We start from the raw sequence: 27,510 nt of genomic DNA on the forward strand, positions 1-27,510 counted from the left end.
GAAGTGGTTGAATTTGTGGGCTTTGTGAAGTTTGTTATGTATGACTATAACAGAGTGAAAGGCAACAGTCCCAGTTCCTTCTTGGCCGAAGCCTGATCTGTCCTGCCTCATTTTAGAGAAAAACCGTCTGAGAATGCAGGCCTGGGCTCTCTCCAGAGCTTGTAGGTCTTCAGATCTCAAGCCAGGAGGGTAGTCTAGGGTTTAGAGACCAAGCTTGGAAGCCAGAGTGCCTGCATTTGAGTGCCATCTTGACGCCTCAACTTGCTGTGTGACCTTTGGAAGTTCCACAAGCACGATGAGCTTTGGTGTCCTCACTATAACATGGGAATTATAACACAACAGTCTACTTCAGAGGTGAGTGTGGGGGATAATGCAATGAATACACACAAATCAATTAGAATACATGTATTGGGTTGAATCACAGAGAATTGCCATTTTGGTGTATCCAAAATGGGTCAGTATTGTCCATTTCCAGTGGTTCATCCTATAGTAAATACTCAACACGTTTTAGGGGCTGGCATCTAGACCCTCCGACACCTGGTCAGTGTTTGCTGAGTGACAGAGATCACAAGGACCCAGCCCCCGCACCCAGCCTCACTATCTCTTCCGGTTTATTCTGGTTTCTATCTCTTCTTTCGCTGTTGCTACCCTCCCCTGGCAACCACACAGGCACCCTGCTCCTCTCTCTTTACCTACCAGAGCCTGGAAACACCTACCTTTCCTCTTGACAAGCTTGCAATTGACTAGACTGCCCCAAAAGGTAGTTTTATTAGGAAGTTAAGAGGATTTTTAAAAAGGGAGAGGGTAAGGGAGGCAAGAGTGCCTGGTTACAAGTGAAAAGATGGGATTAAAAGCAAAAACAAACAAAAAAAAGTTTGAACATTAAACAAAGATGCTCAAACTAATAGCTTGAGGTAAGAATTAACTTGGCAATGCTTCTGAGACAAATGGAATCTTCATACCTTCCTAGAACGTACTTCTGGTCTAATCTCTACATTAGGGCCCTGCTGGTGTCCCCTCTGGCTCCACTCGGTACAATTTCCCCAGCGTTCTATACAGAATCTGACCACGACCCTGAGAAGAAAACACTCCTTGCCTCCTCTATGGCTTCAAGAGTTCTTACCTGGGTTCCAGCCACTGAAACAGGCCTGCACAGTTCCTGAGGTCTGTCCATGTGTATCTGGCACTTCCTAACCTCCACTCTCCATCCCTCAGGCCTGGGACCCCCTTCACCCTCATTGTTTCTGTCTAGTTCTCTTTTTTAGAACTACACTCACTAGCAAGCTAGCTATGTAGACAGTTTCTACCCTTTCGTGACAGGACAGGGCTGTAGCTGTGCCAGCATTTTCTGAAAAACTTGAAGGCTCTCAGCTAGCCAGAAACAAAATCTGCGCTTTCCTGTTGTTTCGAAGACCAGCTCTATCCCCCTGAGCTGCCCACTCAATTCCTGTTTCCTGTTGGAGGGACTCCCTCAGTTCTCACTTCTTTTACCCAGCAAGGATGACAGATATGTCCTGAATATTTGAACTCAAATAACACTCCCTGTTCATTTTTCTAGACCATTCCCTGGTTACTCATCACTCAGGTATTTCTAAGGGAGGGATGGAATTCTCCTTGATAGGCCTTTAATTACATATTTACTGTACACAGTGTTTCATTTTTGCAATTACATTTGGTAGGGTTTTTTAAGTCTAAAAAAACATAAAGAAGAAATAAAACAGTTCATAATCACTGCTTAGTTAAAAGCACATAACAGGAAAATCCAAACAAGTTTAGAAAGATGTAAAATTTCATCCCCACCATTGGAGTCTTTGCCCTAAGATAATCCCTGCTAGCATTTTCTTGTGAATCCTTCTGAAAATTAATTTTTTAAGTATATATGCATACTTCTGTATTGCCCTGTGTGGCACTGATTCATTATAACCCCACTTGCCTGTGAAATATTTTCCTTAAAAAATAATTCATATACATAAACTGATCTATAATAATTCACTCTTATTTTGCCCATCCTCTGAGGACATTTCTTTCACCCAGCCGGTCCTAGCATGATATACATTCTTGGCTAATGAATGTTAGTTTCCCATTGAGAAAAACTCTCATCCTCAATGAATCCTTCCCCCTAACATGGCCATTTTGTTTGTGTTTTGGCCAATAGTTCTGACCCAGAATGGCTGACCAAAAAATAATGCAGGTATTTGCCTGGACCTGCTGCAAAGACCCAAAAGAAGAATATTCTGCTGCACATTAAAATGTCCTCTTTCATAGCGACTTCTTCCTCTTCCATGTCAGCAGGTGAGGAGAGAAAGAATTAAAAAGAGGGATTATGCTTCCACTCAAGATTGCACTGGAAGTTCTAGCCAAGGCAGTTAGGCAAGAAAGTGAAATAGAAGGCATGCAGGTTGGAAAGGAAGAAGTAAAACTGTCTCTTTTTGTAGATAACATTATGTTATATATAGGAAATCCTAAGAATCCTCCCTGCAAAAAACTCTTAGAACTAATCACAAGTTCAGTAAGGTTACAGGATACAAGATCAATAAATAAAAGTCCATTGTGTTTGGACAGCTATAAATAATCTGAAAATGAAATCAGGAAAACAAGTTCATTTATAATAACAAAAAAAAATTAAATACTTAGGAATAAATTTAACATGGAAGTACAACACATATACTGGAAACTATAAAACATTGCTAAAAGAAATTAAAGAAGAACCAAATAAATGGAAAAAACATCTTGTAGTTCATGAGTTGGAAGACTGAAGATTGATAAAATGGCAGTACTCCCTATACTGACCTATGGAGCCAGTGTCAGATTTTCAGCTGCCTATTTTATTTTGCAGAAACGGACAAGCTGATCCTGAAGTTCATACGGAAATTCGAGGGATCTAGAATGAATAGCTAAAACAGCCTTGAAGAATAACAAAGGGTGAGGACTCACCCTTCCCAATTCCAATACTTAGCACAGAGCTACAGTAATCACCATAGTGTGATACTGGCATAAGGACAGACATGTAGACCAATGGAAGAAAATTGAAAGCCTAGAAACAAACTCTTCTTTCTTTTATGGTCAGTTGTTTTTGACGGGTGCCAAGACCATTCAATGAACGAAAGAATAGTCTTTTCAACAAATGGCCATGGGACAACTGGATATCCACATACAGAAGAATGAAATTAGACCTTCTGCTTCATACCACATACAAAAACCAACTCAACATGGATCAAAGACCCAAATGTAAGAGCGGAAACTATAAAACTGTTAGACAAAAATCATAGGTATGAGTCTTCATGGCCTTTGGATTAGGCACCAGTTTCTTAAACTAAAGTACAAATGACCCAAAGCAGAAAAAAATCAATAAATTGGGCTTCATCAAAATTAAAAACTTCTGTGTTTCAAAGGGTTCCATCAAGAAAGTGAAAGGACAGCCCACAGAATGGGAGAAAATATTTGCAAATCATATATCTGAGGGGACTTGTATCCAGGATATATAAAAAACTCTTAGAGTTCAGTAATAAACAGACAAATAACTCAATTGGGCAAAGGGAGAAAAAATGGGAAAAGGATCTAAATAGACATTGGAAAAAATGAATGGAATTGAACGTCACGGGTGTGGGATCTTTTTTCTGGGGTGATGAAAATGTTCTGCAGTTAGGTACTGGTGATGGTTACACAACCTTACGAGTATACTAAAACCAGTGAATTGTACTTTTTAAAAAAATGGTGAATTTTATGATATGTGAATTATATCTTAATTTTTTTAAAAAAGAGGGATCTATGGAAATTATTGGATATTTTATAACATCTCATAACATCATTGCAGCCTTAGCAGGGTCGGTTAGCAGTGCCTGAAGGAGAGATGGAAGTTGAAATTATGGCAGGAGGCAGCTGGTGTCCTCAAGGCACTGGGTGGGACCCAAGGTGCCATTTCTAGCACTGGAGGCCTGGAAGACATCTCCACAGTGTCTGTGGTGTAACCACGCACCTAGAGATGATTCACTTCCAAGAAAGCATCCCTCAAGCACAAGTATATATGCATGAGTGTGTGTGTGTGTGTGTGTGTGTGTGTGTGTGAATTTATTTCCACTACATGCTCTACCTTCCATTTTTCTCTTAATAATGCAATCCTCACTGTTGTTCTGTTATCAACACACGTAGGTTTTTTCTGAATGTTCCACAACTCACTACGTAACTACCTGTTAACCGTTGGACATCTTGGCGATTTCTAGGTTTAGCTTTTCCAAACAATGCTCTGGTGAATGGTCTTACTGTTACTGCACAGCCTGTTAAATAGAAGACCTAAATCGTACACCATTGCCCGTGAGACTGGGTAGAGAGCTGTTCTCCCAACTACTCACCCTGTTTTCTATCTTGGTGGCTTCCAGTCCCCAGTGCCGTGCCATCCTCCGCCCAGGAGGGAAAAGCCCTTCCTCAGCTCCCACAGAGCATCTGCTCCTCTTGGATTCATGAGACAAGCCCTTCCGCTGCCTCGGCACACAGCACCACACGTGCTGTTGGTGTTCAAAAAGTGCCTCTGGCCTCCCTTACAAGATGAAGCTGGTGTTTGTCTCATTTGCCTTCTTCCAGGAGGAATCATGGGGTTTTTTCAGGGAAGTACCAAAAGGTTTTCTCTTGCTCCCTTTTCTCCAAGTTCTTTGTATTCCTGTGTTCTGAAAGTGTGTGGCCGACTGACAGCTTGCGATTAGTTATGATCCCCCTTGCCCTGCATAGGGCATGGGGCTCCTTTTAAACTGGCTTATGAGGATGCGCGCTCAGGCTTACCGCATATGCACCTCTCCTTCACCCCCCCCCCCCCCAGACTACAACACTGGAAACAGGATAAGGGAAGCAGTAAGAACTGCTTGAATCCTATATTCTTAGGCTCAATCTCTCTCCGGTTATATGTGGTTGAGTAAACTTCAGCTAAGTTTCCTCTAATTCATTTAGGTATTTGTTGGTTGGTTGGCTTTAATCAGAGTCACCCTTGATGCTCATTTGGCATGACCAAGGCTGTAGGGCAAACCTACTGACTCCATTACAGGGAATAATGCTGGCTTATATCTAAATGCTGCAACTGAGGGGCACCTGGGTGGCTCAGTTGATTAAGTGGCTGCCTTTGGCTTGGGTCGTTATCCCAGGGTCCTGGGATCGAACCCCGTGTTGGGCTCCCTGCTCAGTGGAGAGCCTGCTTCTCCCTCTCCCTCTGCCTGCCGCTCTGCCTACTTGTGTGTCTCTCTCTGTCAAAAAATAAATCTTAAGAAAAAAAAAAAGCTGCAGCTGAAATTACTCTGGGCCATTTAATCTCCTGAAATCATAGAATATTAGGGTCAGAAATAACCTTTAAAGTGATTTTACCTAACCTCCCGTATCCCTGACAGCCAGCCACCCAGGTTCTACTGAAGATTTCCAGGCCAGTTCTCCCTGTTCTGGAAAGCAGCAGTTTCCCTGTTGGGTATACTCATCTTATAGGGGCTTTCCTTGGACTGGGCTGGAACCTGCCACCCTGTAAGACCCTCCAGGTCATCTCCTTTACTTCCTGAGTTGCACGGGATTTGCTTTGTTCTGCGCCAAACAAATCCACATATTTGAAGACCGTGGTCTTTCCTTCCTGGTCACTAGGTCACAAGTCTTAGAAATCCATTGTACATAACACAAGGTTGGGAGAACCCTTGCCTCCTTGGTTTGGTCCTTTGTTGTCTTTGTTGACAGTGGCCTTCTCCAAATGTGACACCTGGACTGAACACAGCACTCTGTTTGAGGTTCAGCCTGTGAAGAATGCAGTGGGACTGTTACTACTTCTCTTATATGTCTGGGCCGGAAAAGAATGGACCAGCACCAATCAAGTTGAGTTCACTCACACATACACCATATTTCATTTTTTAAACCAGTATGATTTACCTTCTCATGGTGGTCTTACTGTCCCAACTCCCTCGCCTTTTTCTCTCCTTAGTAACATTCATTGAGTGGTTCCAATGTGCCAAACACTGTTCCAAGCACTCATATAGAGTGTTATCTTATTTAGTCCTCAAAATGGCCCTATGAGATTGCTGTTGGCCATCTTCCTTCCTGTGTGATAGATGAGGAGACCAATGCGTAGAGGTATTAAGCATTGGGCCCCGTTTCCACAGCTAGTAAGTGGCAAGCCGGGATGAAAGTAGAGAAAAGTCTGGCTCCAGAGCCCAGTCTTGACCTCTGCTCTGCATGCTGTCTGACCCCCCTCCCAGCAGTTCTTCCTGCTACATTCTCATTGCTCCTGTTGAGACCATCTACCAGTGTGGTTGTTATTTTGGAAGGCACATCAATCACCTCTGGCTGTATGTTGAGTTTACAGACAATTTAATATATTAAATCTTCTTCATAGGCCAAGGCTTAATATTTTTAAAACCTCTGTCCTTATTAACAATTGTCATATTAATTTTCGATCTTCATTTCAGCCTGTGCTTGCTGTTCTTGACCATGGATGCTGTCAGTCAACCAGCTAGACTCCCAGCTTGGACTGAAATGCAAATATGTTACACCAGAACATCATGATTCTTTGGGCTCAGCCCTAAGTACTGCTCCGTCCTGGTTCTAGCAAGTAATTAATCAACAGCCTTGAGTTCTGTTTTTTAACCTACAAACCATGAAACAACCACCATACACTTACCACTTCTACATCCATTCTGCCAGCTGTCCTGTAAAAGTCTGGGTGCATGATGCCCACGGTGAATTTCTGGATGTGGCCTTCTAGATCTTATGCTAACTCCTGTAGTTCATTTCTGTTCTAAGCACTCATGAACTGTCTGTTCAATAACTCAGTCTCAAATTTTGCCTTCCCTCCTCTTATCCCCTCTTCCTTGGCAAATCAGAAGAGCATTTGTCTGTCCCCACCAGTCCCTTCCCCATTGTCTCCATGATGGTACTCCCAGAGGTCTGTATTGCCGGTGGAAGCTTTTAGAGCTGTGGCAGGTCGGAACTCCGGAAGGGAGTCCCCTTCCCCTGTCCCAGGCATCAGTTCCCATAGAACAATGCTCGCTCCGCCATGTACATCATTCTCCCTAGCGGGAAGGTTGGAGCAAAGTCGGAGTCAGGTAGTTATGTTGGTTCTGTCACCTCTTAACAGCTGGTCTTCTTTATGCTCTGAACATGATTTCTAAAGCCCCTTTCATTGTCCTGGACATTCTCCATTAGCATCAGCTCATTTTGACTTTTCACCTTCTTGGCAAGGATTATACAGCTTCTGGGCTCTTGTATTTATCTTTGGGTTTTTGTTTTTTGTATTTTTTCCTTCTCCAGAATAACCCCCCCCCCCCGCCACTTCCATCTTTTGAACATGTCCTCTGAAAATTCACCTTATGGAAACATCCTGCACAGTCACAGTGGGGTCTGTGTCCTCCATTTTCTTCTCATCTCCTTTGAAAACATGTCCAGATTCTCCCTCGCTATGTTGAATATGGTAATATATAGCTCAGACCATTGTATTCATCTGTTCTTTGTTTTTTCTCTGGGATTATGTTAGGAATTTCTGATTTATGACCACTCAAAACCTGAGGACTGTTTTGGTTTTGTACTGATGCTCATTACCTCCTGCTTTTCTGAATTTCATCTTTCACGTTCCTACCCTGCTTATCAAAATTTGTGGACTGTTCGTGTTTTCTACAGTTCTGCTAACTACAGAATCTTTCCTCGTCACCTTCTTCAGCAGCTGACATCTGCAACCACTGGCTCCTTTCACCATCAGGGGACAGAATATACCGTTGTCACTTTCCTCTGGCTCCTCGAAGGGAAGCCTCCTTCTGTCTTATATCATCTCAGCAATTGCCTTTTTCAACACCAGAGCAATACCTGCTGTGTCGGCGACAGGATAATGGTCCCTGACAGGGAAGAAGCTTCAGGCTGGATAACTGTTAAATCCATTGTGAAAAGCACACAGATAATCAAACTTGCCAAACAGTAGCCCTGACATGATACAACGTCATTTGTTAAAGGTTTGCATGACTATCTGTGCTTCTCTGTGGTAGTCAGGTCGGTGGCAAGGAGGCATATTTTATAGAGGAGAACATTGTTGCAAGAACTAATGGAGGATATAAGATTCCTGTACTTCGAATCATTCTGCCTTCCTTTTCCTTTTTTTTTTTTTTTTTTTGTTCCCAGAAATGTAGTATAATCTTCTCACAGAGTGGTGTGGACTGTGGGCATGTGTGTCAGGAATCTGCCCACGCCTTGCTCTCTAGAACTTTAGGCAACACCTGAAATTTGTTCTTTCTTTCTGTTTGTTTTCTGATGATTCAGCAAGGAGCAGCTTAAAAGACCAACCCCTGAAGGGTTTAAACTCAAAGTTCGGTTTCACAAAGGAAAGGCGGAAGGGCTCATGTATGTGCCACGTCTTCTTTGAAATACTTATTTTGGAATGATTTTAGGTTAACAAGAAATTACTAAAATAAGAGGTCCTGTATACTCTTCGCCCAGCTTCCCGTGAAAATAAGTAGCACCACAGAGTGAGGTCTTGTGAATGGTTTCTCCTGTCAGAGGCAGGCTCAGCAGCATTCCCTGAACTCCAGTCAGAATGCGTGACAACCAAAACAGCAGCATATTCATGCTGGGCTTATAAAATGCCAACAGGAGCTCTGGCAAAGCGCTGTTGGGTGCCACGGCAGCCTGATGAGGTGTCATGGTCACGATCACTATCCCCTTTCCACAGACGAAGGATCGGGCTTCATGAAGTTGGGTGTTTTACATGGTACTTAAGTGGCAGAGTCAAGATTCACCCCAAACTCTTAACTAGGGTGTCGGATTGCTTTCCCCATAGGTCTCACCTGTGCACTTAGGGCTCAGCTAAGTACCGTGAGACCCTTTTCTGCATAAGGGTACTATTGAACTTCCTCTGTTGTGGTGGGGTGAGCGAGGGCCTGCTCCCGGCCCTTCACGCCGTGTGCTTCAGCCGTGATTGAGAGACAGGCAAGCGTGTTGAATCACTGAAAGGATATTGTCTCGTTTCTTTCTGTCTCATGTCTGGGATGCTTAGTCTCTGGCTCAGGCACTAGAGTAGTGAATTTATAGATGAAGATATCTCGTGGCTCTCGCTTCTGCTGCCAAGGGGTAGGAGATGCAGAACACTGGCAGACAGCCCGTTGGGGCTGTGGCAGAGCCAAAGGTGTTCGGACCCAAGTGGACACGCCTGAGCACCTTCCCGAGGCATTTTCCCAAATCCCACCTTTGGTGACACTCCTGCAGAATCAGTCATTTCTTTGGGAGGTTTGATTCTAAGTCAGATCACTGTGTATCAAATACCACTGCTATCTGACAGCTCTTTCAATGTCCATATTGCTTCTGAGAACAGTGGAAGAGTAAGAAGGCAGGAAGGGAAAGGTCATGCTAATCTTGGTTGTTACAGTTGGTGCCAGGTACAACAGAAACCAGGGGCATTTAAGCACAAACGACCTTGGTAACTTGATCTCTCACATTCCATGTATTCCAGCCACGGGAATAAACACGGGTGTGTAAGTTCAAGAGATGCTTAACACTTTTGTGTTTACAGAGTGCTTCCAAATGATCTGAGCCTCCTCACACTCTCTGTAGGTAAGGAGCTGAGCTTCGGGGAGGGTAAACAACTTGTCTCAGTTTCTCTACTTCTATCTGGCACAGCCATTCTGGTGGCCTGGGTCTTGGGGAGGTCTCAGTGTTCAGCAAGGACTTTGGTGTTCCATGAACTCGGGTTCCAGCCTCAGCTCTGCCACTAATTAGCTTTGTGGTTTTTTCCAGGTCTCACTTTCCAGTGCTTTAAATGGGCATAATCATAGTACCTGCCCCAGCAGGTTCTTTGGAGGGTTAAACAGGATATACGTAGGAAGAGCTTGGCAGAGTACCTGGCACAGGGGAATAACAGGAAGTGGGAACTGATAGTAATAGTTCAGTTCTTCATCCATTAGGAATGAATCTGGCTATAATTAATAGACTAGTAAAGCAGTCTTGACTTAAACAAACGAGAGTTCCTTTACTTAGACAATAAAAAGTTTGAAGGCAGTCAGTCTTGGGCTGGCCAGCAGCTGAATGATCATTAAAGACTGTTTACTTTCTTTCATTTGATGGATTCTGGTCTCCATAGCGTAGTGACTTACTGTCTCCTGGTTGCAAGGTGGCTGCTGTGCCTCCATCTACCAATCATACTTCCGTCTATTGTAAGGAAAGCAAAAGCTTTCCCAGAACCCCACCTCAACTACAGTAGAAGTCTGCTTTTGTCTCATTGGCCTGGACCATGTCTTCTGACTATTCATAGCTGCCGAGACACTTGGAAATTGAGCATTTTGCTTTTCAGATTTAATTGTATAAGAGGCAAGAAAGAAGGTAGATGAGAATGGGGGCTGAGCCAGGTGTGTCTGCCACAGTTCTTTCTGTCTCTCCTGGCGTCATTTAAAAAACATACTTCACTGGTGCTCAGGTGCAGAGGGCTTAGTTAATCCTCATCTTGTGTTCTTGGCACATGAACAGCAAAGCTCCTTTCCTAGACTAATTCTCTTTTATTCTCACAAAACATGTACTGCTTTGCATGCATCTATTTTTTCTTAACTTTCTGATCAAAATGTTACATACATAAAGTACATAGGTATAAAAATCTCAACAGATTTTTATTCTGTATCCTTGTGAAAGGACCACTGAGATCAACATGTAGAACATTCCCAGTATCTCAGAAACCTTCCTCTTTTTCCCTGCTCTGTCAGTACTCACCCCCAAGGATAACCATTATTCTGGTTATTCTGGTCTCTGTCCCCATCAGTCTCTTTTGCCTGTTCCTTGACCATAATTATTTAAATGGAGTCATACATTGGCATGTAGTCTTTCTGGGCGAGTCATCTGTTTTTGCATGAAGGGGGAATTGATTTGTTTCCTGCTTTGTGTCCATGCTTTGTCTTTCTGCCTAGACCTGGGATAAGAGGCATCACGAGAGCTGGAGTAGCACAGAAATGGAAGTCACCTTTTTCCCATTCATGGAGTATTTTTCCTTGTAAAAACCACTCCCTTAGATTTCTTATAAAGCTTCCCTGCACACTGCTCTCTCCAGCACGACGCCTACTTTAAAAGGAATCTCTTGGGGACTTGTATATTTGGCTTGGATGCTGTCAGCCTAAAAGAATTTTCTTGAACACTTCTTCATTTGGAGAAGGTGAAAGAAGAAAGTAAGAGAGGGATGCTTTCTGGAAGGACATATTTAGGCAAAGGGGAAAAAAGCACGAACAACAGGCGTCACTAGGAACTTGAGCTAGAAACCAGCCTTTGGAGCTGAGATTTACTTCGGTCCTCTGTGTCCCTCCCCTTCTGATGGTCTCAGTACAAACCTTAAGGCATAAGAGGCTCACAGCAAGTCTGTCCCTCTTGCGGCTGGGAAAGCTAGTTTGGATTTAGGCTGACTCTGAGAAGCCGTCCTTCTGCCAGGACTGTGGGTGGTGGGCTTTAGAAAAACCCTCAGTCCCAGAACACACTGGAGAGCAGGAATAAAGCTGGTGCTTTTCAATGGAGTCTTAAATGAAGATGAAAGAGATTAGTTATCGTTGCAAGTATGGTCATGTATGTAAGTCAGGGATCAAGCATAAAAATGGAAACTATGCAGTTAGCTCTGGTGGCTGGTTGTTGTCTCTGCTTTAGGAATCTGCTGGTCCCGTGCCTTCTTTCTGGTGAGATAACCTAGAATACTCTGCAGAGACCTAATCAGGGTTTCTGGCTTGGCAGCTAGAACACACTGCAAAGGTCCTGACTGGCAAAGTGGGCCATCTTCAGGCACTTCCAACTTCCATTTGGGTCCAGCATCGCCACACATTGGTATCTGTGACCATATGGAATTAAGTGGATGGGCCACTGAAACCCATTGCCTCTAACATCAGATGAACAACCTTGAGTTTAGCAGTATTAATTGCTAACAAATTTAGACTATTTTATTAAGTTTATTGAGTAATTTTTGAGCCCTGGCCCTTGCTAGGGACTTTGTATAGTATCTCAGTTATTCCCCACAGGAACTGGGGAGTTGGGTGGGATTATTCCCCGTTTGCAAGTGAGTAAATTGAGGGTAAGAGAATTTCAGTAATCTGCCAGTGGGGTTGAGATTCAACATCGGTTCTCTTGGATTCCGAAAGCCACATATCTTGTGACACCACACTACTTTTGAAAAATAAGCTCCGGCCCTTTCTGACGTGCCAACCCACTGGTCAGCCCTTGCCTCTCCTCACCCCAAATCATACTCTTCAGTCTGTCCAGTTAATGACTGGTTTTAGAACAGCTGAAAGCTGTAAACACCTTGTCGCTCATTTAGATTTTCACTAGTTGTTGAAGTTTCATTATTACCCAATTATATTTTTTAAAGGGATTTTTAAAAATACTTAAAGTTGGGGTGCCTGGGTGGCTCAGTGGGTTGGAGCCTCTGCCTTCGGCTCAGGTCATGATCCCAGGGTCCTGGGATCGAGCCCCGCATCAGGTTCTCTGCTCGGCAGGGAGCCTGCTTCCCTTCCTCTCTCTGCCTGCTTCTCTGCCTACTTGTGATCTCTGTCTGTCAAATAAATAAATAAAAAATCTTAAAAAAAAATACTTAAAGTTATAGGGGCACCTGGGTGGTGCAGTTGGTTAAGTGTCCGACTCTTGGTTTTGGCTCTGGTCATGATCTCAGGGTCATGAGATCGAGCCCCACAATCTGAAATTGCTGTTACCTTCTCCCTCTGCCCCTCCCCCCCCAGCTCTTTCTCTCTCTCTCTCTCAAATAAATAGATAAATCTTAAAAAAGAATACTTAAAGCTATAGAGCAAAATGGAAAGCACCCTGATAGGTAAAAGTAGACATTGGTTACAATGCTGATGTCACCATGACTCAAAATGAGCTATGAGACTTGGGTTGCAGACTTATTTCTGTGTGCCTCAGTTCCCCTCATTTGTGAAAGGAACAGGTTAAAGTGTATGCTGTTAATGCCTCTACCTGTTCTAAAAACATGGGCTGCTATGACTTTTGTTTTTGCTTTTGATATTCTAAAATGGCTTCAGAGTACAAATATTTCTTAAACCTTAACTGCTTAAATGCAAATTGAGAGAAGTGGATAACATTGGGGCTTTCAGAAAATTTTTTTTTAAAAGATATTAGTTCCTTGCCCTTCTGAGTAAAGCTGCATTTTCCATTGCATTTCCCAGTCCATCAGTCCCACTAAAAGAAAAGCCCTTAGGTTCTTAAATAATTCATACTGGAACTCAGATTCCTTGAGCGTCTGGCAAGCTTTCATCTTGGATAAGATGATGTAAAATATTGCCAATAGCCAACCTCAGGTTGCCAACCCAAATATAAATCCCTCCTTGTTTAATATATGAATTTATAATATAAACTGTTTTAAATTATACCTGGTACAATTGAATAGACCTCAGACACCGTTGAGCAACTTTGAAAATAAGAAATAAGATGATATTAGGGTCTGATTATTGAAAAATGTGCACACTGAAACGAAATTTTACCGCATCATTTTAGACCCAATAAAGAGAAAACTGGCCACGTGAGTGACTCAGGATCTTCTGTCATCAAACACGGGCTCAATCCTGAGAAGGTCTTCATGCAGGTTCATTACTTAAAGGTAAGTGCATCTAAGCCAGTTGTTATGGGAGAACGCTGTTCAGATTATACATGTAAACATATAAATAGGGCTGGGGCACAATAAAGAGACTTTCCACATTGTGATGTCATTTGACTGGGCAAGTATCTGGGAGTCCAATATTTAAAACACTCCATACTCCCAAAATGATATATGAATACAGTTTCCCTGCCCTGTATTTCCCTTCTCTCTGTTTCATGTCGGTTTTGAAGAGCAGAATCTTGAAATTGCTGTTAGGTTCCAAGTGGACAACAGGAGGAATAAGGAAATACTTTAAGTTGCGAAGGCTTTTCCTGCTAGCTGAGGGAGACAGGAGCTGGGCCCCTCCTCACTTTTGGTCCAAGATGGACATCAGGCTTCATGTAAACTGAGGAAAAATGAGATGGTGATACCATTCACAGAAAGGTTGAAAGCAAAATAGTCGTTCCCTAATTTCCAGGTACAGCCTTACTGGGAAGAATCTGAAGGGCAGTCCCCTACAGGTCAGGCAGAACATTCTCTATGTGCAAAAAGCACAGGTGGGTGGTTAGAGTTGGCTGCATAGTAAGCAGCTTTCTCATGAACCCATGATAGACATCCTTTTTTTTCCTTCCTTTCTTCTAGGGCTATTTTCTTCTCCGGTTCCTTGCCCAAAGACTTGGAGATGAGACCTATTTTGCATTTTTAAGAAAATTTGTGCACACATTTCATGGGCAGTTGATCCTTTCCCAGGTAATTTGTGAGTCGGCATGAGTCCCTGATATATAATTGGGGGGTATGTGGCATGTGGGGACTTGGTTATGTGAGTATCAAAAAGTAGGGGGAAGATTTATGATTTAATGCACTAAGAAAAGTAGGGAGTTAATGAGGTGAACACAGGGAAGTGTTGTTTCAGGGAGGGGGATCTCCCTATAGCTTTGGGACAGACTGTAACCCAAAGCTGTCCTGTGCACAGGGATGTGGATAGTCTCACCTTACGTGACCTTAAAAACAAAAACAATGCAATCCTGCTCTTCCCTCTACCTGGAATGATCTTTGCAAGGTTGGCTTCTTCTTATCCTTTTGTCTTAGCTTGAATACCACAATCTCAGAGTCACCCCTGCTGAACAGATAATGTACCCGCCATGTTATTTTTGCCCTTTGCCCTTTTCATTGCTTTCATTGTCATTGCCATGATTCATAATTATATTGTCATTGGTGGATCCGTTTGTTCTTTTTCTATCTCCTCCATTCTGTGCATAAGCTCAACAAGCTCAGACCATGCTCTTTATCTCACCATCAATATACAATTGGCAAACTTTACGTGTGGCATACATATTTGGTGAATGAATTGATTAATAACAAGATACACTGAAATATTCAGACAGCCTGGCCCTCGAACTATCAGAGAGAGACAGTCATCTTATAGTGATGTCGGGCCAAGCTGCACATAGTGAGAAAGTTCGCAAAGAGAGAGAGGCTCTGAAAACAATGCTCATAGCTGACAGAGAATAGAGGATGCAGCCTCAACACAGATTGGTCCACTGGGTGTTCTTGATACTTGACAGTGGTGCTCATACAGTTTTGAAGTCGTATTGTCCACAGTGTTAGATGTGATGTATGGGTGTGTACAGCCTGAACACATACGGTGGGAGTAGCATGAGTGTAACTAGACTGTTCCTTGCCCCTACATTCTTTTTTTCTTTTGGTTGGGGGGAAAAGGGGACCTTCCTAAACATATATTTGGAAAGGCATTTTGAAAATAGGCTCAGAAGTTTTACATGCTTGGTAGACCAATTAGCCCAAACTCCCACTGGCTAAAACCACTGTGCACTGAGCTATTGCAGTGTTAAATGAGCATGTTGCCCGTCCCTTGACTTCTGAGGCGCTGATGTTAACTTCCCGTGGAACACTTAGTGCCCTGTCTACCAGGTCGCTCAGGTTTTCTTTTGTTTGTCTTTTCTGAACAGCAGATTTATTTGTTTTTCATGACAGCTTTATGGAGTTAGAATCCATATGCCATAAATTTCACCCTTTTAAAGTGTACAAGTCAGTGGTTTCAGTATATGCATGAGGTTGTGCAACCCTCACCACTCTGCCATTTTCAGAATATTTTCATCAGCCCCACAAGAAGCCTCATATCCTTTAGCCGTCACTGCCCCACTTCTACCCCCCGCCCCTGCCCCAGCTCCAGACAACTGCAAACCTACCATCTGTCTCTCTGGGTTCGCCTCTTCTGGACATTCCACATAAATGGAATCATAGAATATGTGACCTTCCATGATGGATTCTCTTATGTAGCACAGTGTGCTCTTGGCTCATGTGGTAGCACGGAGCAACACTTCATTCCTTTGTTTCGAATTTTACTTTTTAAACTTTGGTAAAACATATGTAACAAAATTTACCATCTTAACCACTGTAAAATGTAAAGGTCAGCACATTAACTACATTCACATTGTTGTGCAACTGTCAGCATGAGGCATCTCTAGAATGTTTTAATCTTCCCAGACTGAAACTCGGATCCATTAAATAATAACTCCACCTTGTTTCCTTCTCCCCCAGCCCCTGGCAACCATCACTCTACTTTCTGTCTCTAGGAGTTTGACTGCTCCAGATATCTCATATAAGTGGAATTGTACAATATTTGTCCTTTTGTGACTACTGGCTTATTTCACCGAGCATGTCTTCAAGGTTCATCCATGGTGCAGCACATGTCAGAATTGCCTTCCTTTTTAAGATTGAATATTCTGGTCCTCTCTGCACTGGGAACAGCTCTCCTGCTATAGTCTCTCATCCCCTGAAAATGTCGACCTGTGCAATGCTCGTCTCCACCCCTTCTTGGTCAGGAGCACCTCTCAGCTGTTGAGCTGATAACTGTCTGCAGTGGTGCTAAAACCACCGGGGACACTGACAGATGAGAGCCTCAGCAGCCTGGCAGCCCCACATTCCCTGACCTCACTTATTTCTAGCCGCGACTTCCGCATTTCAAGGGACATCTGCAGCGGCCAAATTTATTGGAGCTGGGGCCGCCATGGTAGGGGTGGCTAGCTCTGGGGCTGGAATTGGGACTGTGTTTGAGAGCTTCATCATTGGTTATGCCAGGAATCTCTCTCTGAAGTAACAGATCTTCTACACCATTCTTGGCTTTGCCCTCTTCGGACGCCATGGGCTCTTTGGCCTGATGGTGGCCTTTCTCATCCTCTTTGCCATGTTAAGGAGCCGTGTCCATCTCCCAGAGGTCTTTCTCCTGTGTCTCATCTGCTGTATGTTCCTTTTCCTATACCTCTCCAGACGGCCTGGGGAAAGTGGTTGGCTCAGGGTTGGACAGATAAAAGACAAATAAATACTGTATTAATAAGAAAAGAAAAGAAAAACTGAATATTCCATTGTCTTTATGGACATTGCCACATTCTGTTTATCCATTCATCCGTTGATGAATGCTTGGGTATAATTTACACCATCTGGCTGTTGTCAGTAATGCTGCTCTGAACATTCGTGTACAAATACCTGTTTGAGTCCCTGCCTTCTAGTCTTTTAATTGTATTTGAGACTGCCATACTGTTTTCCACAGTGACTGCACCATTTCACATTCTCACCAGCAGTGCACAAGTGTTCTTATTTTTTCACATCCTTACCAACAGTTGTTTTTTTTAATAGTAGCCATCCTCGTGGGTGTGAAGTGGTATCTCACTGTGGTTTTAATTTGCATTTCTCTGATAGCTAATGATGTGGAGCATTTTTTTTTTTAAGTAGGCTCCACACCCAATGCTTGAACTCATGACCCTGAGATCAAAGAGACTCAGGTTCTACCGACCTACCAAGCCAGCCAGGCGCCTGGATGTTGAACATCTCTTCATGTGCTTATTGGCTTTTTATATATCTTCTTTGGAGAAATGTCTGCTTAGCTCCTTTACCAATTTTTTATTTGGGTTGTCTTTTATTTTTGAGTTGTAAGAGTACTTTATATATTGCAGATTCAGGTCCCCTATCAAATATATGATTTGCAAATATTTTTTCTCATTTTATGGGTTGTCTTTTCACTTGATAATGCCCTCTGTGGCCCAGAAGTTTTTAATTTTGATAAAGTTCAATTCATCTTTTTTTATCCTTGGTTGCTTATATGTTAGCTATCTCATGTAAGAAAACATTGCCTAATTGAAAGTTATGAAGATTTACTCCTGTTTTCTTCTAAGTGTTTTATAGCTTTAGCTCTTATATTTAGGTCTCTTATCCATTTGAGTTCATTTTTGTATATGGTGTGAGGTAGGGATCTAACTCCATTCATTCATGTGAATGAATATTCAGTTTTCTCATGACCATTTGTTGAAAGATTATTCTTTCCTTCCATTGAATTGTCTTGGAATTCTTGTTGAAAATCAATTGACTATAAATGTAAGATTTTATTTCTGGACTATTAATTCTGTTCCATCAATCTGTATTTTTGCAGGTACCACAGTAAGTTTGGAAATTATTGCTTTTCAACTGGCACATACTCATTATAAAAAAAAAAATTCAAGCAATACATTAAAGTACAAAGAAGAATGTGAAATGCTGCTTAAAATCCCACCACATATAAATATCCATAATTAATATTAGGTGAACTTCATTCCAGAAATTACACTATTCTCTCTCTTTCTGTATGTTTCATGATAGGTATACATGCATCTATATGTATATGTGTACATACATGTAAATATACAAAGGTGTATGTAGAAGTAATTTTATAAAGGTAGGATTGTATTATATGTGCTTTTTAATTAAGTGTTTTCAATTTTATTTTACCTGAATTTAGCAAATGAAAAAGAAACTAATGTGAATGCAAAGAACTTTTCTGAACTTCGGATAAATGTAAGAGAGATCACTTCCTAGAAGATTCTTCCATAGTCAAGAAGGATGACTACAAAAAAAACTTTTATTTTTTTTTCCTCTTTAGCTATTTATTCCATTTTTAGAAAGCATCAGTTTTATTCACTTCTGCAAAAGTTTGGGAAATAAGCAGTTATGTACTTCTACTACTTTTCCCCCAATTCAAAATTTTTCATAATTAAATATTTTTACATAGTTAAGGTTTATATCATTTGTTGTATGTGCTGTAATCATACTTTACATACTTGTATAGACTTAGCTCTGGATTTAAAGGACTTTGGTTCACCACCAGTCATTTTGCCATGCTTCTATATTCCTGAATGCCTTATTTTGATTCCACTTTTTTTGGCCGAATTTTGTTATCAAATTGATGTCCAAGTTGCAGATTCACTGCTTTTGTGATTTTTGAATTCTTATGTGCTTGAGAATGTTTATCAGTTGCCTTTATATTTGAATCACAGACTGGCTGGGTATAATATTCTCTGGTCACATTTTCATTTCCTCAGAACTTTGTGGCTATTGCTTAACTGCCTTCTGATTAATAATGCTTAACTGCCTTCTGATTAATAATGATGTGGAAACTTTTTTAAAAAAGATTTTATTTATTTATTTATTTATTTAAGAGAGGGAGAGAGAGAGAGAGGGTGGGGGAGGGAGGATCAGAGAGAGAGGGGCAAGCAGACTCCAAGCCAAGAGTGCAGCCTGACTTGGAGCTCTGTCTCTAAATCTGGAGATCATGACTAGAGCCAAAATCAAGTCAGATGCTTAAGTGACTCAGCCACCCTGGTGCCGCTCTGTAGAAACTTTTGAAGTCAGCCTAATTTTTTCTCTTTATGCTACTGAGATGACAGAAGAATTCTTTCTTTATCTTTGACATTTAATAGTTGACTTAGAAAATAGCTTGGTATTACAAGTTTGCATCAGTTGTTTTTTTTTTTTTTCATGCAAAGGAGTGTGCCCTTCCAGTCTTAACTTCTGTTCTTCCTTGTTTCAGCGAAATTGTCTTAACTGTATGTTTGAACACATTCAGGTTTTTCTCCCTTGCAGGGTTCTGGATTTCAAGATTGCCAGTTATCCTTATGTTTTATCATCTTTGTCCCCCATATCTTTCACTTTCTAATTGCTTTCATCTTTTTCTTCTTTGTGGCATGTGTTTATCTCATGTGACATTATTTTTATTCTTAATCTTATTTTAACATTATTATTAATTTTTTTCTTTAATGTCTATATTTTTCTTACTTTTTTGTGTTATTAATTGTCCTGCACTGGTATTATTTTGGTCCTTAATTTATTTTCTTGGCTTTGAAATCTCTCTCTTCATCTCATTTTGTTGTTTTGTCATCTTGTCTCTGAGCTTTCATTTTACTGACTTTATGTTCTTATTATGATCTTTTGTTAATTTATCTTATAGTGTAAAACATTCATAGAAAATTTTCTTCTGTTCCTTGGGTTACGTTTTCTTCAAGACTGGAGTCTTTGTCTTTTGTTCTATGCTTCTGAGTTCTGTCTCTCTATTTATGTGGGTTTTTGTTACGTTAATTTGCATAGTTGCCATACTTTCCTTCTTGCTCACTCTCAGCATGAGTAGCCTGACCTTCTATTTATTCTCATATGTGTTGGAACTTGAGTCTTGATTTCTATCCCAACTCATCATAGACATGTTTTCTTTCCCTCTGAGCTACAGTTCGAAGCTTGGATGTTGTGCATGGAGCGGGTGGAGGGGAAGAGCTCCACTGGAGCTGCATACAGCTCTTGTTGCAAGGATTCAGCTCCCCTGACTCTTGAATTCTGTTAAATATTCTAGCCATTCTCCTCACCTAATTTGGGTGCAGCTTTTTCCCCACTGCAGGTACTCTCTCAATTAATATTGTTTCTCCTGTTTAGCATGGAGCTTTAGAAGCTCTACAGCTCATTAAAGAGCATCTCTCTTCCTTGTTTATTTCCCAGCTTTTGCTCATCTCTCTCCAGTAAACATTTCTAGTCCCTTCACAGTCAAAAAAAAAAAGGAGGAAAGATATTCCTGTTTCTTTCCAAATGTGTGGGTATTCATGAGAATTTGCAGGGTTTGGGCAATTCACCAGTCCCACTACTGCTAAGCATGAGGTTGGGGGTGGTGCAGAGGGAGGGCTGGAGGCTGTTGGAATCTTATATTTCTTTCCTTAGTTGTCTCCTTTTGAAGTTTATGCCATGAGGCTGTCCTTCTTTCCTTTTTTGGATGTGTCTGGTGACATTTCTGCCCCCCCCCCCTTTTTAGTGGATTGGGTTTTTGTTTATATTTCTTGTTAGTGATGAGGAAGGCTGTGATCCAATTTCTTTGCTCAGAAGTCCTTCAGTTTCTTCTTTTTCCAGTTTGCTTCTTAATCTTTTCCCATGTGAATACCCCACCCCCCCAACATTCTGGTTTATCACTGTCCCGGTCCCCACTGCAGGTTAACAATGGCTTCTTGCTGGACAGTTCATGTCTCGGTTCTTATCCTGCCAAAATTGTCCTTGCTTAAATTATTTGGTTATTTGTTTTGCCTCTTCTACCTCCTCCTCCCCATGACCATGGTAATTACTAAACCTGTGCAATTATTAAGCCATTGCCAGTTTATCCCATAAATCTACATGTACCTCCTTTTTATTGAATATTTTTACCAGGACTAAAAAACAATTACCAAATTAGCAATGTGCCAAAAATCAGTGTAGTTTTTAAAAAAATTATGCTTAATTTAGTGTTGTTAGGTATTAGTCAAAATAAACTGTCTGGGACTGACCTGATTAGTGTATAGATTATTAAGAGAGTAGGAAATGGAAAATTTTTCTCAAGGAATGTATTTTTTGATTGGAGTGAGGGCTTGTGATAATTTCTAAGGATCCAGATAAAATTTTACCCTAGCCCACTGTCAAAACAGCAGGAGGCCTTTTTTGTTTTTTGTGTGGGTTTTTTTTTTTTTTTTTTTTGTCTTGTTTGCCTTTGGTTTTAATCTCTTTTCAGACGTACTGTGGAGGTGACAAACTGGGGCTCTGGCATTTATTGCTAGCTAACTTTGTCTGTGATCCTAGAATCAGCCTTGAAGGAAAGCCCTCCTTGTCCATTTAAGATTTATAAATTGCCTTTACAAAATTGCCAACATGCTGAAGGGAAGAGGAAGGTAGATGAAAGAATTGAAAAGAGGTGGTGAGGGAAGGAATAATAATAGGAGGCATTTTTCTTTTAATGTCTTCCTATTGTGGAGAGTGGGGAAAAGCTTCTATCTTGAGTCCACCCCAGGGGTGTATGCCAGTTTACAAAAAGAACCAGGAAAACTAGCATGTCATGGTAAATGATTAGGTCTATGAAAGGAGTAAGAAGGGCCAGTAGGGTTGAATCCACTGAGAGCTGGTACAGCTATGGGGCCGAGAATCTCTTTGGATTGGATGGAGCCTGGACAGAACACCTAGCACTGTGGATGGGCATTCACATAGCCTGTGAGAATACAGGCACCATGACTTAGAGATGCTTGAGGTGTTGGGGTTTTATGATCCATTGTGATCCTCTAGACTCATTGTCCCCAGCATTGGTTGAGAGCCTCCATCAAGCTGCTGGGTGGCCTCCAGGTCTCAGCCCCAAGTCAGGAGAGGCAGATGGCCACCTACTAGGAGGCAGAACAAGCTTTCTTAAAAATGAAGCAAGGTTTCTTAGGGACCTCCTGTACTTTTCCTATATTGACACAAAATTCTGGAGCATTGTGCTCTGCAGTCCTATACAGAAAGATCCATTTGTAATTGGAAAATGCAAAAGGGCAGAATTAAGGTTAACTCTGAATTTCCAGTTTCTCCTACAATTCAATTCTCTCCCTTGTCATTGAGTTAATATCATTCCCCCCCAACACAGACACATAATTGAGCATAAATTGCTGGACAAGTATGGGATAAGTTGATATGGGCTATAAAGAGATATTGAAGCAAATTTAGTAGGAAATTATCAGTGCAGCACTCAGATTTTTTTTTTTTTAAGATTTTAATTTATTTGACAGAGAGAGAGAGAAAGCATACAAGCTGGGGGAACTGCAGACAGAGGGAGACGGAGAAGCAGGGAGCCCGATGCAGGGCTCAATCCCAGGACCCTGGGATCATGACCTGAACAGAAGGCAGACACTTAACTGACTGAGCCACTCAGGCGCCCCAGCACTCAGATTTTTAAGAAGCAAGAATACTCTCAGTAAGCCAGTGAAATATTTGCAAAGTAATCAATATATCAGATTGCGATGAATTAATTTCTAATTTAGCCTTTTTGCAAAATAAGTGTCAAAATTATAAAAATAATGACTTTAAGAACGTCAAACAAAAATAATTCTTCACATTCTAGATATTATTCATTTCCCTTTTTTCTCCATATACCCACTGCAGATGCTAGGAAGGACTTTAGATGTGAGACATTATTCTATCTGGAGTTGTCCCTTTGCATTTTGACTGCATGATCCGTGTTTTTAGTATTAGTTTTGTTACTCTTTGTATCGTTTATTGTAGGTGAAGCAGCAGTAGACAAATAATGACAAGAAGGAGAACAGAGGTTAGGAGAAATACATCTTTCATTAGCAGTCCTAACAGGGAGACTTCGCCTCCAGAAGACACGGCCTTAGCCACGTGTAAGCACACAGAAAGGGACGGTGGCTCCGCCCAGTTCCTTGATGGGGCGAGAACACCTCATCATACAAATTGTTTGCAGATTCCCATTTCTCTCTAATTCCGGCTGTTTGTAATAGGGGGTCGGTGCTACTGCTTCCATCTTGCATTGGGTCTTCAGTGGATCTCATCAGATCCCCGTGCTGGTGCTGACCCTGGATCTGTAGACCTGGGTCTTGGGGGTGGGGCAGAGGGTGTGGCTTCTTTCTGTAGGAATTTTGGCTTGGAAGAGTCTTGTTTGGTCATCTGGGCTTACACACAGGCCCCTCTTTAAAGGACCTGTTTTAAAAGATTATTTTCAGCTTACTAAAAGGAAAACTTCAATTGAAGATCTTATTGAATGTCCAGTATCAAGTCCAGAAAGTTAAATGTTGTTCTTCTCTGTCTCATGTTCTGTATTTGTCCATAAAGCTTCTTCTCAAACCCTTCGGATAACTTAGGGTTAACACTGGCCTTCGGTTACTTGGCAAATGAAAATGGACAACTCTCACTTAAATTCAAATTTCAGATAAACAACAAATAATTTTTTAGTGTAAGTATGCCTCCAATTTAACTGGGCATCCTATAATTTATCTGACAAATCTGGTTGACACCAAATCAAGATTCTAGAATTAGATGGGGTAAAAAGATTGGTCACAATACTCAAGGTGCCAATTAAATATAAATGTAACCTTGAACATTCATATGTGAATATTTTAGGCCTGTGGTATTGTGGTTATGTTTTTAAAGGGTCCTTATCTTTTAGAGATATTTATTGAAACATTGATTGATGGTATTATATAACATTTGGGACTCACTTCTGAATAATACAGGAGACAGGTAAGAGGTTAGGACAGATTGTCTGTGGGTTGATGGGTACATGAAGGTTAATTATATGCTTCTCTACTTTTGAGTGTGTTTGAAATTTTCCATGGTACAGGAAAAAAAATAGGTGTGTCTAAGTTACACGTTTAGGTTGAAAAAAATCTGTTATTGAAAGATCCTAAATGTGGACCAATAGGAGATGGCGGTATCACTAGAAGCAGCTTCAGACTGAGGCAGGGGTCCATGAACCATTTTGTAATTGTGACATCTTTGTTCCTCCACTGGGATATGAATTGTCTTGATTTTTGTCTTCATCTTTAGTTGTTGTTGTTTTAGATTTTTTTTTTAAAGAGTTTATTTATTTATTCGACAGAGAGAGAGGTCATAAGTAGAGAGGCAGGCAGAGGGGGAGAGGGAAGCAGGCTCCCTGCCGAGCCGAGAGCCTAATGCTGGGCTCGATCTCAGGACGCTGAGATCACAACCCAAGCTGAAGACAGAGGCCCAACCCACTGAGCCACCCAGGAGCCCCTAGATTTTTTTTTTTAAGAATCTGTATACCCAGCGCGGGCCTCAAACTCACAACCCTGAGATCAAGGGTCACAGGCTCTACTGACTGAAGGAGCTAGGCACCCCTATCTTTATCTTTCCATAGAACAGTGCAGGAATGTTGCAAGGTAGTTCCTAGCCTTTTGGAGTTGAGAGTGTTCAGGTGTCACAGGATTTCTAGGGAAAGCTCGGGAGGTGGAAAACCTGGTTAAGTAAAAAGGGGATAGTGCTTTATGCTATGGGCAGCCTTTTGAAAATAGTTAAACATGAAATAAACTGTTGGTTTAGGTCAAAACAACAAATAGTACATTTTTCAATTTGTTTGTGGTTTTTACAAAACAAATCTCTTTAACTGATTGGATTGAAGCCCTGGTAAATTAATAAATAGGGTATATAGTCGAATAAGTCAACACAGGCCTAGCTTCCCTAGCAGGTGAGCTGTCAGCAGCTGGGAGCACCCGGGCTCTGGCAGGATTCCGGACAGAGTTATTTATTGATGGACATCTTTAATGGTTTGCTTTTTTCTTATTCCAGGATTTCCTTCAACTGCTGTTGGAGAATATCCCAGAAGAAAAAAGGTGAGGACCAATTTAGGAATTAAGAGCTCGGTTTTACTTTTCATGTTAAAAAGGACCCTGCCATTGTTTGGCTTGTTACAATCTAGAAAGTTCAGTCATCTCTTAACAGAAATAGGGACCTGGCCCAGGACAATGAACCAGACCTAGAGCTAGGCCCCTGTGAATATTGGGAGCCAGGGGGCATGCAGCCTTGGGAGGACCCAGAGTCAAAAGTCCTGAAAGTAACGTGAGAGACAAGCCAAGGACACTTTGTGGCCTCAGCTGCTGTAAAAAAAGATTGGAGGAGAGGAAAATTCTAAGTGAGGGTTCTTTAGTTAACATGGCTTAATATAAGGAAGTATGGTTTCATTGAAGGTCAAAGTGTCATGTAGTAATAAGAGCCTGGGATTTGAAGTCAGACTCTCCAAGGTTCTTACCCCAGCGGGGCTCCTTCCCAGCTCTGAGATTCAGAGCAAGTTACTTCATCCCTCCGAATTTCAGTGTTTCACCCTTGGGAGGAGTACAGGAGATAACATCTGTGTAAAGTAGGTGTTCAATCAATGACCGATATGGTTATTACAGTAGTCATCTTCTGGGCCTCAGGCCCTGTATATACAGGGTCTATATACAGTAAATCACTTAATCCTTATTACGGTGCCCCCTCCCTGCCAACTACCACCGTCTTCATAGTGGGTATTGGAAGCCAGCACTTTCTATATGCAAGCCCCCAGTTAATCCTTCAACCAACACTATTTAGCGCATGCCATGTCTGTCCCTATTTTACTGCTAAGAGCACTGAGGTTCTGAGGGGCTGACCACGTATAGGAGGAGGAGGTTTAGGACCTACATCAAAGTTTACACTGGATTCGTTCCAACCCTCTCCTTCTCATTTCTTATCTTAATTTAGACACTAAAAGTGAATACCCTGAAATATAATTCCTAGTAGCAAAATTGGTATGTAATGTTAAAGGGGGGCATCTTGAGAAATTAAACATTACTTTGAAGAAGAGCCAATGTTCTTCTCTTTTCTGATCCACAGGTTTAACTATGTTTTTATGCTCACAGTAGGTTTCCAAATGTGGAAATGAATTCTTTCACGCAGACACTGACTTGGACCTGGGCAAGGCCATCCTCCATGTAGGTGGACCAGCATCCTAGGCAGTCCAAATGGAGTGTCTTCTAGCGAAGGTGGCAGGGTTCATGCCACCAGGAAATGAAATGCAAATTCAGGATAGGGGGAATCCAGGGGCCAGGAAGACACGGAGATTTTTTCCCGAGTGTTGGATTTTTGCCTGGCCTTTTCTTTTCTTTTCTTTTTTTTTTTTTGCCTGGCCTTTTCTTTAAACTCCTCCTCTTCCACTTTCTACTTCCAATTCTCACTCCAACAGTTAGAAGCGTTATTGTTAGCCACTTGTTTTTTAAAATTAGATGTGAACACACACACACACACACACATAAAGCAAGCCAGTGCATCATACAGAATGAACATACCCATCTTATTTGATAAATTCCTTCATTTCTACCTCTTTGTGTTCATGCCTTTTGATGCCAAAGGCAGTCTTTTTTTTTTTTTTTTTTTTTTTTTTGGACCAAAGGCAGTCTTATACAGGGCGATTGCGTGGGGGCATTAGTAATCACCCAAGATAATTAGCTTTTCAGGAGGCTGCTTGAAGGAAGTGTGGCTTGTTTTGGAAAGTCTGAAGTGTTTTCGATTTACCATCCTTTCTTTTTAAGCAGACATATGGGTTTTTTTTTTCATATGCAAAGATCACATCAGATGTGGCTATTATTCCTAAGGTCAGGAACAACAGTTTACCTGCAAGGTTTTTTTTTGTTTGTTTTTGTTTTTTTTCTTTTTTCTTTTTCTTCTGTACCTGCCCTGGAATAACTTTTCAGGTTCTCTGATAAAGTGGAGCGGTTTCCTTAGAAACTAATGCAAGGGAAAAAAAGACAAGACAATTACTAGAAATAGCATATTCCTATTACAAAAGTTTGTTACTATACGTTCTTTTGGAAGAACTTCTTAGGGTACAAGTATAGCAAATTTCATGGAAGCTACAAAGTGCATTTTTCGTTTAGGAGGGCTTCTTTCTTTTCATCCTCTTCCTAAGAAGGTTATGAAGTTCATGGGGATGGCCCTGAGCCCTCTGGCTCCAGGGAGCCTGGATCTTATCGTTGTGAATATTTATCGAGGGACACACTATTGGGCCCACAAAGAGACTTCTGTTGCGATGATGGCAGAGCAGAGTCAAGTCTCTGTGTAAGGGTGGCCACCGACCACCAACCTTCACCCCACGAGAGGACGGCTTTCCAGTTAGGGTCATGTTTTGGCTAGCAGGTTTAAGCTTCCTTTTAAAATTCCCCTTAAAAGTTAAGGAGATTTCCTTCCTGCAATGCATCTATTTCAGCAAGTACACCAGAACCTTTTTTGAAACTCGAACATCTTCTTTCCTGCTAACTAATGTCAGAATCGAATTCAGCTATTAAAACAGATCGTTTGCCCTTTTACCTACGCAGCATATTGTACCAATTTTATCTGGGTCTCCAAAG

General features: G+C 41.5%; 1 protein-coding gene and 1 pseudogene across 5 annotated transcripts in view; both read left to right on the forward strand.

Annotated features, from left to right (window-relative positions):
* AOPEP (aminopeptidase O (putative)) overlaps positions 1–27,510 on the forward strand; it is a 299,762-nt gene that overhangs the window by 163,918 nt on the left and 108,334 nt on the right. For all 4 annotated transcript variants that reach the window (XR_013967745.1, XR_013967746.1, XR_013967747.1 and 1 more), the window contains exons 7-9: positions 13,462–13,564; positions 14,186–14,293; positions 24,938–24,981. Coding sequence is in view for 1 of the 4 variants with exons in the window: in XM_080819718.1 (XP_080675844.1) it covers positions 13,462–13,564; positions 14,186–14,293; positions 24,938–24,981 (255 nt within the window). In the remaining 3 variants the exon portion in view is untranslated. The remainder of the gene's footprint in view (positions 1–13,461; positions 13,565–14,185; positions 14,294–24,937; positions 24,982–27,510) is intronic.
* Positions 16,344–23,220, forward strand: LOC308352948 (ATP synthase F(0) complex subunit C2, mitochondrial-like; annotated as a pseudogene). The gene is made up of 3 exons: positions 16,344–16,803; positions 17,988–17,995; positions 23,134–23,220. The product of its transcript is annotated as an ATP synthase F(0) complex subunit C2, mitochondrial-like (transcript).

This window comes from Martes martes, assembly GCF_963455335.1.
Source record: "Martes martes genome assembly, chromosome: 12".
NCBI classification, from domain to species: Eukaryota; Metazoa; Chordata; class Mammalia; order Carnivora; family Mustelidae; genus Martes; species Martes martes.